General features: G+C 35.6%; 1 protein-coding gene across 1 annotated transcript in view; it reads right to left on the bottom strand.

The window, feature by feature from the left end:
- The window catches only part of RALGAPA1 (Ral GTPase activating protein catalytic alpha subunit 1), a 128,264-nt gene that overhangs the window by 22,287 nt on the left and 93,044 nt on the right, over window positions 1-12,933 (bottom strand). The window contains exons 38-39 of the mRNA XM_019474888.1: window positions 10,815-10,973; window positions 8,768-8,895 (exon numbers count right to left, since the gene is read on the bottom strand). Coding sequence (XP_019330433.1) covers window positions 8,768-8,895; window positions 10,815-10,973 — 287 coding nt within the window. The remainder of the gene's footprint in view (window positions 1-8,767; window positions 8,896-10,814; window positions 10,974-12,933) is intronic.

The following is a 12,933-nucleotide window of genomic DNA, read 5'->3' on the forward strand; positions in this document are numbered from 1 at the left end:
AGGTCTTAAATAGTTTAAAAACATTTCTTTCTTTAAATCTTAGGAACATCAGGAAAAATTGTTTAACCTTCCCTGCTTTTATTTGCAGACTTCTGAGAGCTGTCAAAGAAATCTGTATGAATTTTAACATCTTAAGGAGGCAAGAGTCTTAACATTTTAACAAAGGGTTTTTTTTATCCAAAATGTTTAATTAATTAATAAGGCTAATTAGGTATTAACAAAAAACCTGTCATTTTGTGTTACGTACAAAGCAATCAACTCCGCGTAAGATTGAACTAGTTTATCTTTTTCATTCCAGTTTAAGGACTCCCAGCCTTCTCCCTGCAAATTTTTGTTTAAAAGAGGGATCTATACACATCTAAAACACATTTTATAATGAAAGAGTGATTGCTGTACTAACTTCTGGCTTACAACATACAAAAATTTCCTATCTTAAAAAGATGCAGTAACAAAGAAGAACTTCCCTCCCTCAAGCAATCTGTACTGACAGATCCAAATTCAGAAGTTCTAGGAGGCTGATAAAACACTCCACTGCTTTTCAGAGTAGCCCACTGAGTTATGCCCATTGGTATAAGCCTACCCGTATTTTATACAGAAATCAGTAGAACCAATACCCCCCCTTCAGATGGGTAAATTCAATTTATGAAAGAATGCAGAAGTAAAAGAACCTAGAATATATTTTTCTTAACAGTACAAAAAGATTTGAGTCTCCCCCATAATTGTCTACAACATCAACAGAGCACTCAGCTCTTTGTAAGTGCAATTATTAGTAGAAAATTGTATTACTAGAGTCAATCAGTTTTGTCTCATTTGATATTTTGCTTTTTTACCACTTTCAAGAGAGTCTCATGTATTTCATTAGGGAAGAGTAACTAATAAATAAAGCTGTACTACTAATTAAAAAACAAGTTATAGATATCTTGTGATGACAACAACTTTATTGCCCTTAAATCCATGTGCTTACACTATACCTCTTTAACAGGTGCTCCCAGCATCCTATTTCATATCTGTAGATATGAAATATTCATAATTATATTCACTCCTTGAAACATTCATAGATACTCATATCATAAGAAGAGGTAGAGACAGAAGAGCTACCTGCGGTACAGAAGGCAGGTTCTATGGGATTAGAAGCAAGCAATTACTGAAGAAAATATGTTTACGTGAACATGTACAAATCCAGAATTGGTGCTAAAGAAAAGCATGTTACATGTGTTTTGCAAAAAACCTCACAGACTACATACATGAAAATATACATTACAACATAGCTTTCAAGCCTCACACTTCAATTTATTCCTCATATTAAAAATGCATGAAAACCTATTGAAATTATGTGTATGTCTACATGAAAATGCAGTGAAAACAGCAGCTTGGTACACACATCTGCAAGTATTTCTCCAGCAGTTATCTGAAGTGTCTATATGACAAACACTAAGGCAAGAGTTTAAAAACCTATCACAAACGTTGGTTCAATCAGTTGTCTCTAGTGGCTAAAATCAAAGGCATTTAAAGTGATGCTTTGGAATTATTCATTGCAAAACAATCCTATTCTTTCAACAGGTAACTAATAAATGATGGCTGAGAACAGGCTTGCACTACCCCTGAGGTCCAATTGTTACTCAGAACACTGCCTACTTTTGCTCCCTGGTGTTGCATTTTAACTCTAATTGCATGATCAAGCCAATAAATTGGACTCAGGGGACAAAAAAACACTACGAAAGTACCTACCCTGACAAAACCAGAGGTTGCAAGAAAATGCACTTCAAACAGAAGTGAGGCAAGACGAGACAAGCGAAGGAGAGGTATCAAGGCTTGAAAGACAGTCATTAATACTGACAGATTACTGTAATTCTGGCTGTCAAGGTGATCGATTTAAGCAGCAAATGCCAATCAATACTCTCCTCATTTACTGAGCAGCATTAGATATATAGTTAGGTAAGATGTCCCTAAGACAGGATTTCAAACCATACTTAACGAACATAAATAGCACAATTTATGCTTTGGAATCTTAGCTGTTTTTTCATTTGCCCTTTTTTAATTGGGCAAACTTCAGCATGAAGTTATCCATACAAAAGTTACTTTGGATGATTCTATTATACTGCATTGCCATCATGTATACAATTCCTTTACGTGAGATATTTCAAACTGTACCAATTTTCTGTATAACATATTAAAACACTAATCTTGAATATGAACATTCTTAAATGCAGCAGTTATTTAAGTACTGTTCATTTTGCTTTTTTTGCATTAGCGGTTTGCCATTCTGAGTACTTTAGTCATCCATGGTTTATGAGAAACCAAATCTTCCTGGTATTTCCCCTGGAATTTTCCTTACAACAGTCTCTTATTGTTCAAATACACTGGTGACATCAAAGGACAATACATTAATTGCATGTATTAGTTCAGAGGAAAAATTCTATGAAGATAAAAACAGCTATTACTGTCATTGCGTACCTACAAGTAGACACACACATACACGCACAAACTCACACACACACATGCATGGCTCTATATAGAGATATAAAACTTTCCTCTTATATTTAGGTCTTCTTATAATGCACAGAGAAACTGTTCCACGTGACTCTTTGAAACTGAAGTACCTGAACAGTCCATTAAAACGATCAGATACTTATAAATGCCTTGGAAATCTTCAGTTTTTCATGTTATACCATTGTATGTAGGCATTTAATTAATCACATTTTGAGTTATTAGAACATCGTGAGTTGTCCACAGTAGTAGGATTTGGGAAAACAGCAAAACAGAGCAAGTCAAAGTACAGGAAAGACTGAACATCATATTCTGTACCTTATGATTCTTGCTTGAACTTGGAAAACAATTTCCATTGCTAAACAGTAAAACAGATTTTAGAAGTAAGTCTATTTTCTTCTGGAAAAAACAGCAGGGGTCATATGATGAACTGATCCATGGCTCTTACTTGAACTCATACCAGATAAGGCTACAATGGTATGATGCAGGGATGGATTAAATATTCACTGAAATCCTGAAATTTTCAATTCTTTGTTGTAAAGCATATAGAGTAGTATCTAAAAAGTGTATCAAGCATTATTTTTAATGTCTGTTTCTTCTCACCTGTGATGACAGAAAAATCAGTAACAGGTATGCCAAAACCTTATTAAATGTCCTGCATCAGAATTGTATTGCCAGAAACATAGCAAAGTTTGCCGAGAATCTTGGCATATGGCAGTTCAAAAAAATTCTAAACCAGAACATATTAGAAGAGCAACTATGATACCATGCATTATTCCTTTCACTATACCAAAATTGATTAGTGGCACTGTGAAAAATGAATTAATGATACATATTTAAGAAGAGAGAGCACCCCTTATGCCTTTTCCATTTGATACACAGTTATCATTGATGCAGTATCGCTGTATTCATTTTTTTCTTAAAGATGCTCATGCATCTGTAGATAGAAAACTTATTGGATTTAGAGGAAGGGAAACTGGCATTGCCAAAATCAGTGCTTTCTAGCTTTAACTTCTAAGTTTTTGAATTAGTGAGAAAACTCCAAAATCTTCACAAATTCCAGTTTGAAAATGTAAATCAAACAAATATTCTTAATTAAATGAGACAAATGTGGCCAGAGAATCTGAAGAATACTTTTTGCTCACTGTATGTCATTAATAACGAACGCTTTCTTTTTAAAGATAAGCTTTCCAATGTCTGCAGTTCTATCTTGGGGCAGATGATGGTCAAGCAGGCACAACAAACAGTGACACTACCAGTTCCAATAAAACCCTTTCCTGGGGCCGCTGAGTATCACATCAAGCAAGAAAGCTTCTTCTAAGCGATGAGGTTTTAATACAGAGGAAACTTTTAACAAACCACTCAAACACATTACTTTATTCATAAAGAAGTTACTGTCTTGTCAGATACCATATGGAGTTAGTATCTTCCCTTCTCTGGAAGACAACTGTCTAAAAAGGTTAGCTACAATACATCAAGTACCAACTGTTTAGGAATACAATGTCAAAAAAGATAGGGGGATGTATAATTTCCAGTTTTGATAAAAAAGATTAATTTATCAAATCATTTAGATTAAGATTTATTCTATAATATTTTGTAGATGGAATAATTAGAACAGCATTATATTTTTGCTATTTAATGTTTCATTCAACACCAAAAAAAAGAAATCTAATTGGTTGAAGAATTCTTGGCATTAGGTCAAAACTTTGTAGATTATTATAAAGAGGTGAAAATTATGCTATGATGATTATATATATATATAGAACACCTATATTCCAGGTGTTCTAAAATTTCAACGAATTTCAGATTTAAAAGATGCTAAATACGATTTCTTGCTGTGTGTCTAGCTACATATTAGGTAGCATCCTTTGGGAGGGGAATACTGCATAAGAGACAAAGCATTATGATGTCTGAATTGCACTATTTGCACTAACTGCACTATAAGTGTAGATAGTTTGGAATAGTTGTTAACACTCCAAAATTTGTGTATAATGTGGAAGAAGTAACACAAGTTGTTTCACATTTTGAATTCCACTCCCACAAGGTTTCTAGTTGTTTTGTTGTATGACAAATAATTTTAACAAGTTGGATCACTAGAGGTGCTTACTATGCTCAGTAAAGAACGTTATCTTGGTGTACCTCTTGGCATCTGGCTAACATCTGTTGTTTATTCAGGAAGTTCAAGTAAAATTTTATATGAAGCCACTCTTTCTATTGTTCCAAATATTTCATATTGATCCATTTCCTACACATGGTAGATTCTGAATTCAGAATGCGATAAAGTGCTTGCTCTGAGAGGCAAGCCATGAATAAACCTATTCCTATCAGAAGCTTCAATGCAATTTAGTAAATAAAGAGTATTTAACAATCCCCTAAATATTGGCCTCCTTATTCTACATCATAGTGAAAATGATTGTTCTCAACATTCAGTCCCATTATTACACCTGCAGTTATGAGTCTCAGAAGTTTTCCTAGCATATGTGCAGCTGGAGTGTATTCAGGAGATAAACATGTACTTTTTATGACAACGACAAATGCAATGAGAAGAAGAAACACGTTAGCTATGAGGTAGAGAAGGGGGTACTGCCGCTTCATTAGCAAGACAATACAAGTCTTTTGTGTGTGTCACCTGCTACTGTGTGCATCTGTGCCGCCTGTTGGTGAGGGGGTACTGTTACAAGAAAGCCAGGCCACCAAAAGATAGTGAGGGACTGCAGAATCCTCGAAGGGGAAACTAAAGCAAATTCCACAAATCAATGCAGAAACTCCACACAAAATGGTAATATTCTCTTCACGCAGCTGCAGCAATGAAAATGTCAAGCATCAAGTTAAAGCAGGATACCTGCCATGCCCGACTGGTATTTGCTGATAAATTGAGTAGATTTTTAATCTTAAAATACTACAATATGGAAGCATATTGTTATAGTATTCTGAGCAAAGAATAAAAACACAGAGCAGATAAAACCTTTAAAAATCATTAAAAAGTCAAATCTTCAAAATGTTTTGCTATCTAAGTTTGCTATCAGAAGGATCAAAATAATGTCAGAAAGAGGAAGGTGATTGACAGAATATGTCAATCTCAGAAAGCTACTTCAGACCGTACAATACATGCTCAAAGTCAGGGCAGACTATAAAAGGGAGATGAGCAGAATTTCCTGTATCCATGCAACCATTATTATACTATTCACACGTACTACCCATTGCCACATCGTGATTAACAGACTAGCGCAATAAAGAAAAAGTTGCAATCAGGTTACATGAAGAGGACTGAATATCCCTGCTGATTACAAATGACAGCTGATTTTTTCAGTCAGGTCTGCACTTAGAGAATGCACTAACTCGGAGGACGGATAAGGCCTCCTTGGAAGTAGGAGGGCCAAACTCAGTGCCACTTTCTTCACATCCCATACGCAAGCAAACCAATACAGCCTTACTTTTTAATTAAGAGTTTACCATGATCCATCCTCACCACAAAGATCTGCAAGGTGACATTGTAAATATTTCTCAAATATAGATAAGCACAGACCTACGTAACATCATCAACTCCACAGTGAGCCAAAAGGTGCCCACCAGGTATTACACAGCACAGTGAAATGAACCACACACCTGCAGGCACAGAGACATCTGTACGCTGATGCTGGCTTTGACGTTAAGTGAGCTAACACAGAAGTGTAGGGCTTGAAACATGTTCTGTTTGACAAAAGCCTCAAGTATTCTTGTTCCCTCAACATCCACATTAAACTGAATTTCTACTAACCATCATCAAAGTTCCTAATAAACTAACGCTGCTCCAGTATATTAGATACTCATAAGTAAGTAAACAAAAATTAATTTTGAGCAGATCACTTCAGAATTCTCTTTCACTGACACTGTTATGGTCCTGGACATGTGGGAAGCCTTGCTTATCAGCTTCACTTTTCCAGCTGGGTCTCTGCTTTTGGTGTACCTTCTGCAAAAGAGCTTTCCTGTTCCTTTTTTCCCCTCCCTCTTCGAACGTATTGTTTTCACCACTCTGAGCCCTCTTTTCCTTTGCTCCAGCAACACTCCGACACAAGGGAAGACCACCTCGATCAATGAGTCCTGTCTTCTGCAAGAGACATTAAGTCTGGTGGGGTCTCCAGGAAAGCTATTTAACCACAGACCATAAAATACTCCTGCCCTCACACTCTTCAGTCCACAACAAACTTAAAAGCCAGTAGTGAACTCCTACAGCCATAGCTAAAATATGCCAGAGGAAAAAAGCAGGAGACACTAAAGACAATCCTTGATGTCTTCAACTCCCCGCTATTGCAGGAACATAATTAGATTCAATTTTCAAATATTCCTAGTTAACAGACCATGTCCATGTTACAGGAAACACCCACCAGTCTTTGCCATTCTTGTATGAGGGAAATTCCTTCTTGACCTCAAATCTGGCCATGGGTTGAACACCAAGAGCATGTCCATGATGTTTTTAGTCAAGAGTTTTTTAAACCATTGAGAGCTAGGCCAAACTTTGAAGTTTAACATTTTTTTGCTGTTCTCCACTGACGCAACTGACTCCACGATAGCCTAATTCAAGCCAGGGAAGTTTGTGGCATTTTTTCTAATATCATGCCAAGCAAAGAGCTTTTAAAGAACTGCCCACACCCCCATTTTAATTTTTAAAGTATTATACAAAGCACTGAATATAAGATACTCCAAGCCAGATGGAAAAAGAATTCCACCAACTACTTCACAAAGCTGCCCTTTAACATCAGTACCCAATCAACTGGTGCTTCATAAGCTTACCAAGTGATGATACGAAACCCACCAACCAATACTACCTAATATTAAATATACGTAATACTTTGCAGTTATCATGCTAACCATATTAGGAGACAAATATCAACATTGTAATGGAGGCCACATTATGTCATAAATGACAGGCAGTGCTTTGATGCATATAAAAAGTACAATTTGGAGAACTGAATTAAACGTGAATGTGCAATATACACAGCTCTTCGTAACTGGCCAACATTGAGCTGGCAAGCTATGTCCAAGGAACTTATTACAACTTCCATATTCTGTAAAGAAGTTGAAACATACAAGTTTGTGGAGTTTTCTGGTACCGAGTTTGCTATTTCAAAGTAAATTGTTTTCCAGTTGCTCATCACTATACATCAATATAATGCTATAAGCCATCACTTTTCATGGTATAATGATGATAATACATTTTAAATTCTTTGATTAAGCCACTTGAGTAATGACAAAAAGATCGGACCTTTCCAAACATAAAAATACAATGAATCAACATCTGTCATCTACAGAAATGGCACAAACGTCATTTAATGTGATCACATCAAACACCATCCATCATTCATCTGTAAATCCACTTCATCATATCTAATCCAAAACTCTGAGTACTAATAGTCAGCCTTAGAAAAAACAGAGTATTTTAGCAACAATCTATCACATGAGAAATACAAATATCTACAGCTTGGGTGGAAATTAAGCACAGAATTTCTTTTGGATCAACATTTAAACTTAACCTTTCAATTTGTGAAATTAAAAAATAGTATGTTCTTGTTGATTTAACTAACAGGTATATAACAGAACTCAATCTTAAGAAGGGGAGAGGTATAAGTGACTGACTTACCTTATGTTTTTTAATTTCTGGTTGGTAAATCTATTCTTCCAAGAGCAGCCCTTTCAAAAAACGAAAATTTCAGTTCCAATAGGGAGGAAAAAAAAAAAAAAAAGATAACCTTTTCTGACATCTTTACAAAGACACTAACATCATTTTGGCAACAACTTTGTATTCTGAGCCGAATAACAAAATCTGTATACAAAAATGTAACAAATCTCTCATCTTGAAGGAAAACAGCATTCATATCCCTCTTGGAACTAGAAAACAAAACTGTGTCACATTAATATTGGATAAATATTAAAAAACTTTAAGGAAAGAAAGATTATTAACACCATGACATTGCTATTTTAGAAAGTCTACTCACAAAATGGTCATTGAAATGATTTTGTTTAACAAGAAGTGATAAGTACATGTTATAAAATACTAGAAACAGTCGATTTTTCAGCACTGAATTAATTCTTCACTTAATTATAAAAAGCTGGTCTTCGTCTGAATTGTCTTCTACGGCAATTATATAGATAGACCTTAAAGGCACGATCACCATAAAAAATTGAAAATATATTCCCTATGTTAATCTGACAAAGATATAAGATGACAGAAAACATGAAGATCATATCTGTAGAACTGCAAGGGAATGTATATGCCTTGGAAACCATTTGAGTGAAAGGATACAAGTTTTGGTATAATGGGATTAACGATTTCAATGCACGGCTTGCATTTATAGCTGTTGCACGAACCATAATAGGAAGAATTTTTCCATTCACAATAGCACCATCAAAGAGTGGACCAAAAAATGGAACCTGAAAAAAAAATTAAGAACTTCAACATAAAGCAAGATCTTAGCTATAACAATTAGCAATCAACATTAACAATAGAGCACTCAAATATATCTTTTTTTTTCTCCTCATTGCTAGATAATCAGACCAGTTATTGTGCTCCATGACAGACCTTTTCTCTTGTGGAAATATACAGCCATATAACTGCTTGATATCCTTGGTAACAGATAACACAGTATTTGAAGAAAATTAAGCAACCATTTGAATACTATGTCTCATCAAAGCTTATTTCCAACATTTGCTGCCAAAATCCTAGGAACAGTCATGCATATGATGTTTATGAGGTTGAAAGGCTAGATGACAATCTTGTAGGTGGTAGTAAGCAAAAGGAATAATTACTCAAATTTTAAAATAATATTTATCATAGTTTTAGATATAACATGTCCATAAGGACCAACTCAATGTGCAACTATCATACAACTACTGGTGGACCAACCCTCACCTTCCATTTTCTTTTTTTCTCCTATCTGTTCTTCTTCCTATCTATGGTATCTATACAAATAGATTGTAAGCCCTTTATAGGAGAAATCTGTGGTGAAAGTTTGGCCTCTTTGAACCCTAACTGTAAAGCCTTATTTGTGAGATCAGTAGAAAACCTTGATGTTTAGTATAGGTAGCACCCAAAAGGTTTACAGAACAGAGGAATCTTAGGTTTTGGCATTACATTTTTCTCTAATCAATCACCATTTTGCAATTAAAAAAAAAAAATTAAAACTCTCTTAAGTATCTTCATTTCCTATACGTCTGAATAAAGTTCTGAAGCTGCTAGCATAAAGCATGTGAAGAAGAGCAAATCTGTGCATCAGGTCAGCAAAGGCAGCAGAGTGAACACTAAATATTCTTCCTGCTAAGATGAAACCAATGCTGCAAAAGAATTTTAGATCCCTGTACCATTTTTGCCATCAGTCATTTAATGTAGTTTTGAGAATACTGAAATCTGATGGAAGGCACTTCTTTTTTTTCCACATACAAGGACCTCTTGCTGGAGTAACAACAATCCCTGCTCTCAGCAGTTTTCTTTTTCCTTCTTAAACTGCACACCCCCCAATAATGCAACTCTTCGTACTTAAAGTAGCAAGAGAAAGAATATACTTATTAATTAAAAACATAAGTAACCCAGTAATAACAAGACCATCTACTGGGTATTATTTCATGCCTATCATCAGATAGAGACAGTCATCATATAGAGGGAATCCTATTCCTGTCATACCTCATTTATTAATATTAGTGCTTCTAGAAAGAATTTTAATATTTGAAGTATAGAAATTCATGGCAAGTGACATCACACACAGAAATTGAGCAGTACAAACACTCATGACTACTTTTACTCAGTCAGTGTTTGCTGCCCTAAACCACTGTTTTAAGAACAGGGCCAGCACAGACATTTGAGGAACAGTCATTAGAAAGAGTGTGTGTTCATATGCCTAGGAGCTGAATGGTCTTGCTTTGCCGAATTAATCTCCAATTCTTGTGTGGAGTCAAGGAAAAAGTGAAAACTAGCTTTGAGAAGAAGACAGACATGGATGGAGAAAGCTGGAGCAGGGTATTATTCAACTCCCAGTCACGTATCAAATTTGATAAAAAAGTTTGCCAAGTTTGTCTTAATACTTAAATGATTAGGCAGAATATTCTAGCTTCGTTTCTAGTTTATGATGTTAGCAGATATGCTTGACAGGATCAGGCCTTTGCAATTTCAAGTTACTGATTTTACTATGCATTGTAACACTGAGTTCTTCCTCTTCCTCCTACCACCACTGCAATTGTCAATGTTAAAGACACATCACCTTGTTGGATCAATCTCTTACACCGAAAACTCAGATTCAAACCACAACTCAGTTCGTATTAAACACATGAAGGGAACACAAAAGAAAAAAACCCCTTACCTCAGGCTTTTTCATGATCTGGATACTGAACATATGGTTTTTCATGGGATAGATAACTATAAGAACATCACCAAATTCTGTTGGAATTATTCCTCTTCTATAATCTCGAGTATGCTCTGACCACACAATGTGTACTTCATCATTTCCTAAATGTCTTAGCTGGAAAAGCAGGGATAAAAACCCGTCAGTTTAAATATATTCTATAGCCATACAGCTATACTAAATGCTCATATTTCAAAAGGACGAACCCACTAAAAAGAAATAAAGAAAAATGAATAAAATAACCAGATTACACTATAGCTCTCTTACAATTTCAATGACAGTATTAGTTCACAGTATTGGTTTGTGCTATACATTTTTATACGCTGGTGCCAATGTCTATTTAAATTAACAGATGTGTCAATATCTGTTTTCTACTGAAAGCTAAAATTTTGTTTGTATTATCTCAAGAATGCAAAGTGATTCAATCTGATTTACTAAAATGGTTTCAAGATTGCCATCATTGACAGGCAGCGAATTACTAAATTCTATATGAATTTTTAAAGAATATGAATGAACATCTGTTTAAAAGCTACGTATCTGAGCAGTCTTTAACCTCATCATTCTAGCCAAATTCCAAACTGGCTCCTACAAACAAAAAGCTTTTAAAGGAGAACAGCTACTGCATTTTCCATAGCTCCTAGATTAACTAAACTAAATGCTCATTTCCCATAAAACCCGTATACCTTTGTAAAAATAACTCACCCCACCCCCCAAAAACCCAAATGGCTCTTGATTTGGCTCACAACGGCCGAATGGGTTCCTCAAAATCCATGTTGTATCCTCAGTTGTAATCATATAACCAAATTAAAGAATATCTTGAACACTTTGGAATTATCTGCACTGAAGCTCCAAAATGCTCCTTCTGCTAAACACTATCATCTGATAAACAAATGTTAACATCATGGAGAGAGGCTTTACGTATACTGATCAAATACATTCAAGATTATTAAACGTGAGTTTCTTTCCAGTAAGGGCCATTTCTGAAAATTCAAGCTGTAATCTCATTTTTTCCTCCTCGTGCATCACCAGTTATAGCCGACAATTGTCTTCACCCACAGTTTTCAGTTTGTTTGCACGACTTTAGGTAGGAAGAATTTGTCAAACAATTGCCTTGATGTTATTCAAAGGACAGCACTGTGAACTGCTGTTAACAGGTAACATGCAGATACTAATCTGAGCACTTACAAGAAGTTATTGTATATAAAAGGCAACAATTTTCTGTATTCATTTTCAGAATATAACTGCACTTTAAATAAAAGCAAAACATATACACAGTCATCAGAGAAATTTCATTGCAAGTATTCACTTGTTTATACTACAAAACCTCCTGGAACGCTACCTTCGTCTTATCTAAAGGCTTATACTGGTTGTCAGCAGCAGACTTTTAAAGAAAGAAGGAAAAAAAAAAGAGGAAAAAAAGAAGCTGCCTCTGCTCTTCTCTGCTGGCTTTAAATTGTATCAGACTGAAAAACACGGTTGTATTTCTACAAGAAAAGGATTTTCTTCAGTGTTGGACTGGGCAAAGGACAGATGGCATCAATACCTTACATCTTGCCTGATGCTCAACAAGTCATTTGTCTTGCCTGGACCAGATCATACATACATCTAATCTACAATGACTGCAGTTCCTTTGAAGCAAGCTGTTCTTGCCTCTTTTGTAGATGGCTGAATTATTCTGAACAACACTTAGTTAGGGATGCTCTTGTGCCAACCGTAAACCCAGCCCAACAAAAGAATTGGTTATAACAACATTCACTATGCTGAGTTTTATTTGACTAGAACAAAACCAGGCAGCAACCTGAATGACTGATGTGCAACATGCAAACACCAGCTGCAGAAACCTTGGATGACACTTAGCAGTGACAAACGTCATAAAAGACAACTAAATGTGGAATTGTTCTGAGGGCCTGAACCTCTCCTACCTTCCTATGTGAAGTGACAGTCAAACTATCTGTTGAAATATCACAATGAGAGAAGGGTATGAGGAACTGATGGGCCCGCACTTCCAAGCAAGTGAAAAGCTCAGGAAGGATGAGGCTGCCTAACCAAAGAGAAAGCAAGAGGCAAATCAGTTTAG

This window comes from Aptenodytes forsteri, unplaced genomic scaffold (assembly GCF_000699145.1).
Source record: "Aptenodytes forsteri isolate BGI_AS27 unplaced genomic scaffold, ASM69914v1 Scaffold108, whole genome shotgun sequence".
In the NCBI taxonomy this organism is placed as follows: domain Eukaryota; kingdom Metazoa; phylum Chordata; class Aves; order Sphenisciformes; family Spheniscidae; genus Aptenodytes; species Aptenodytes forsteri.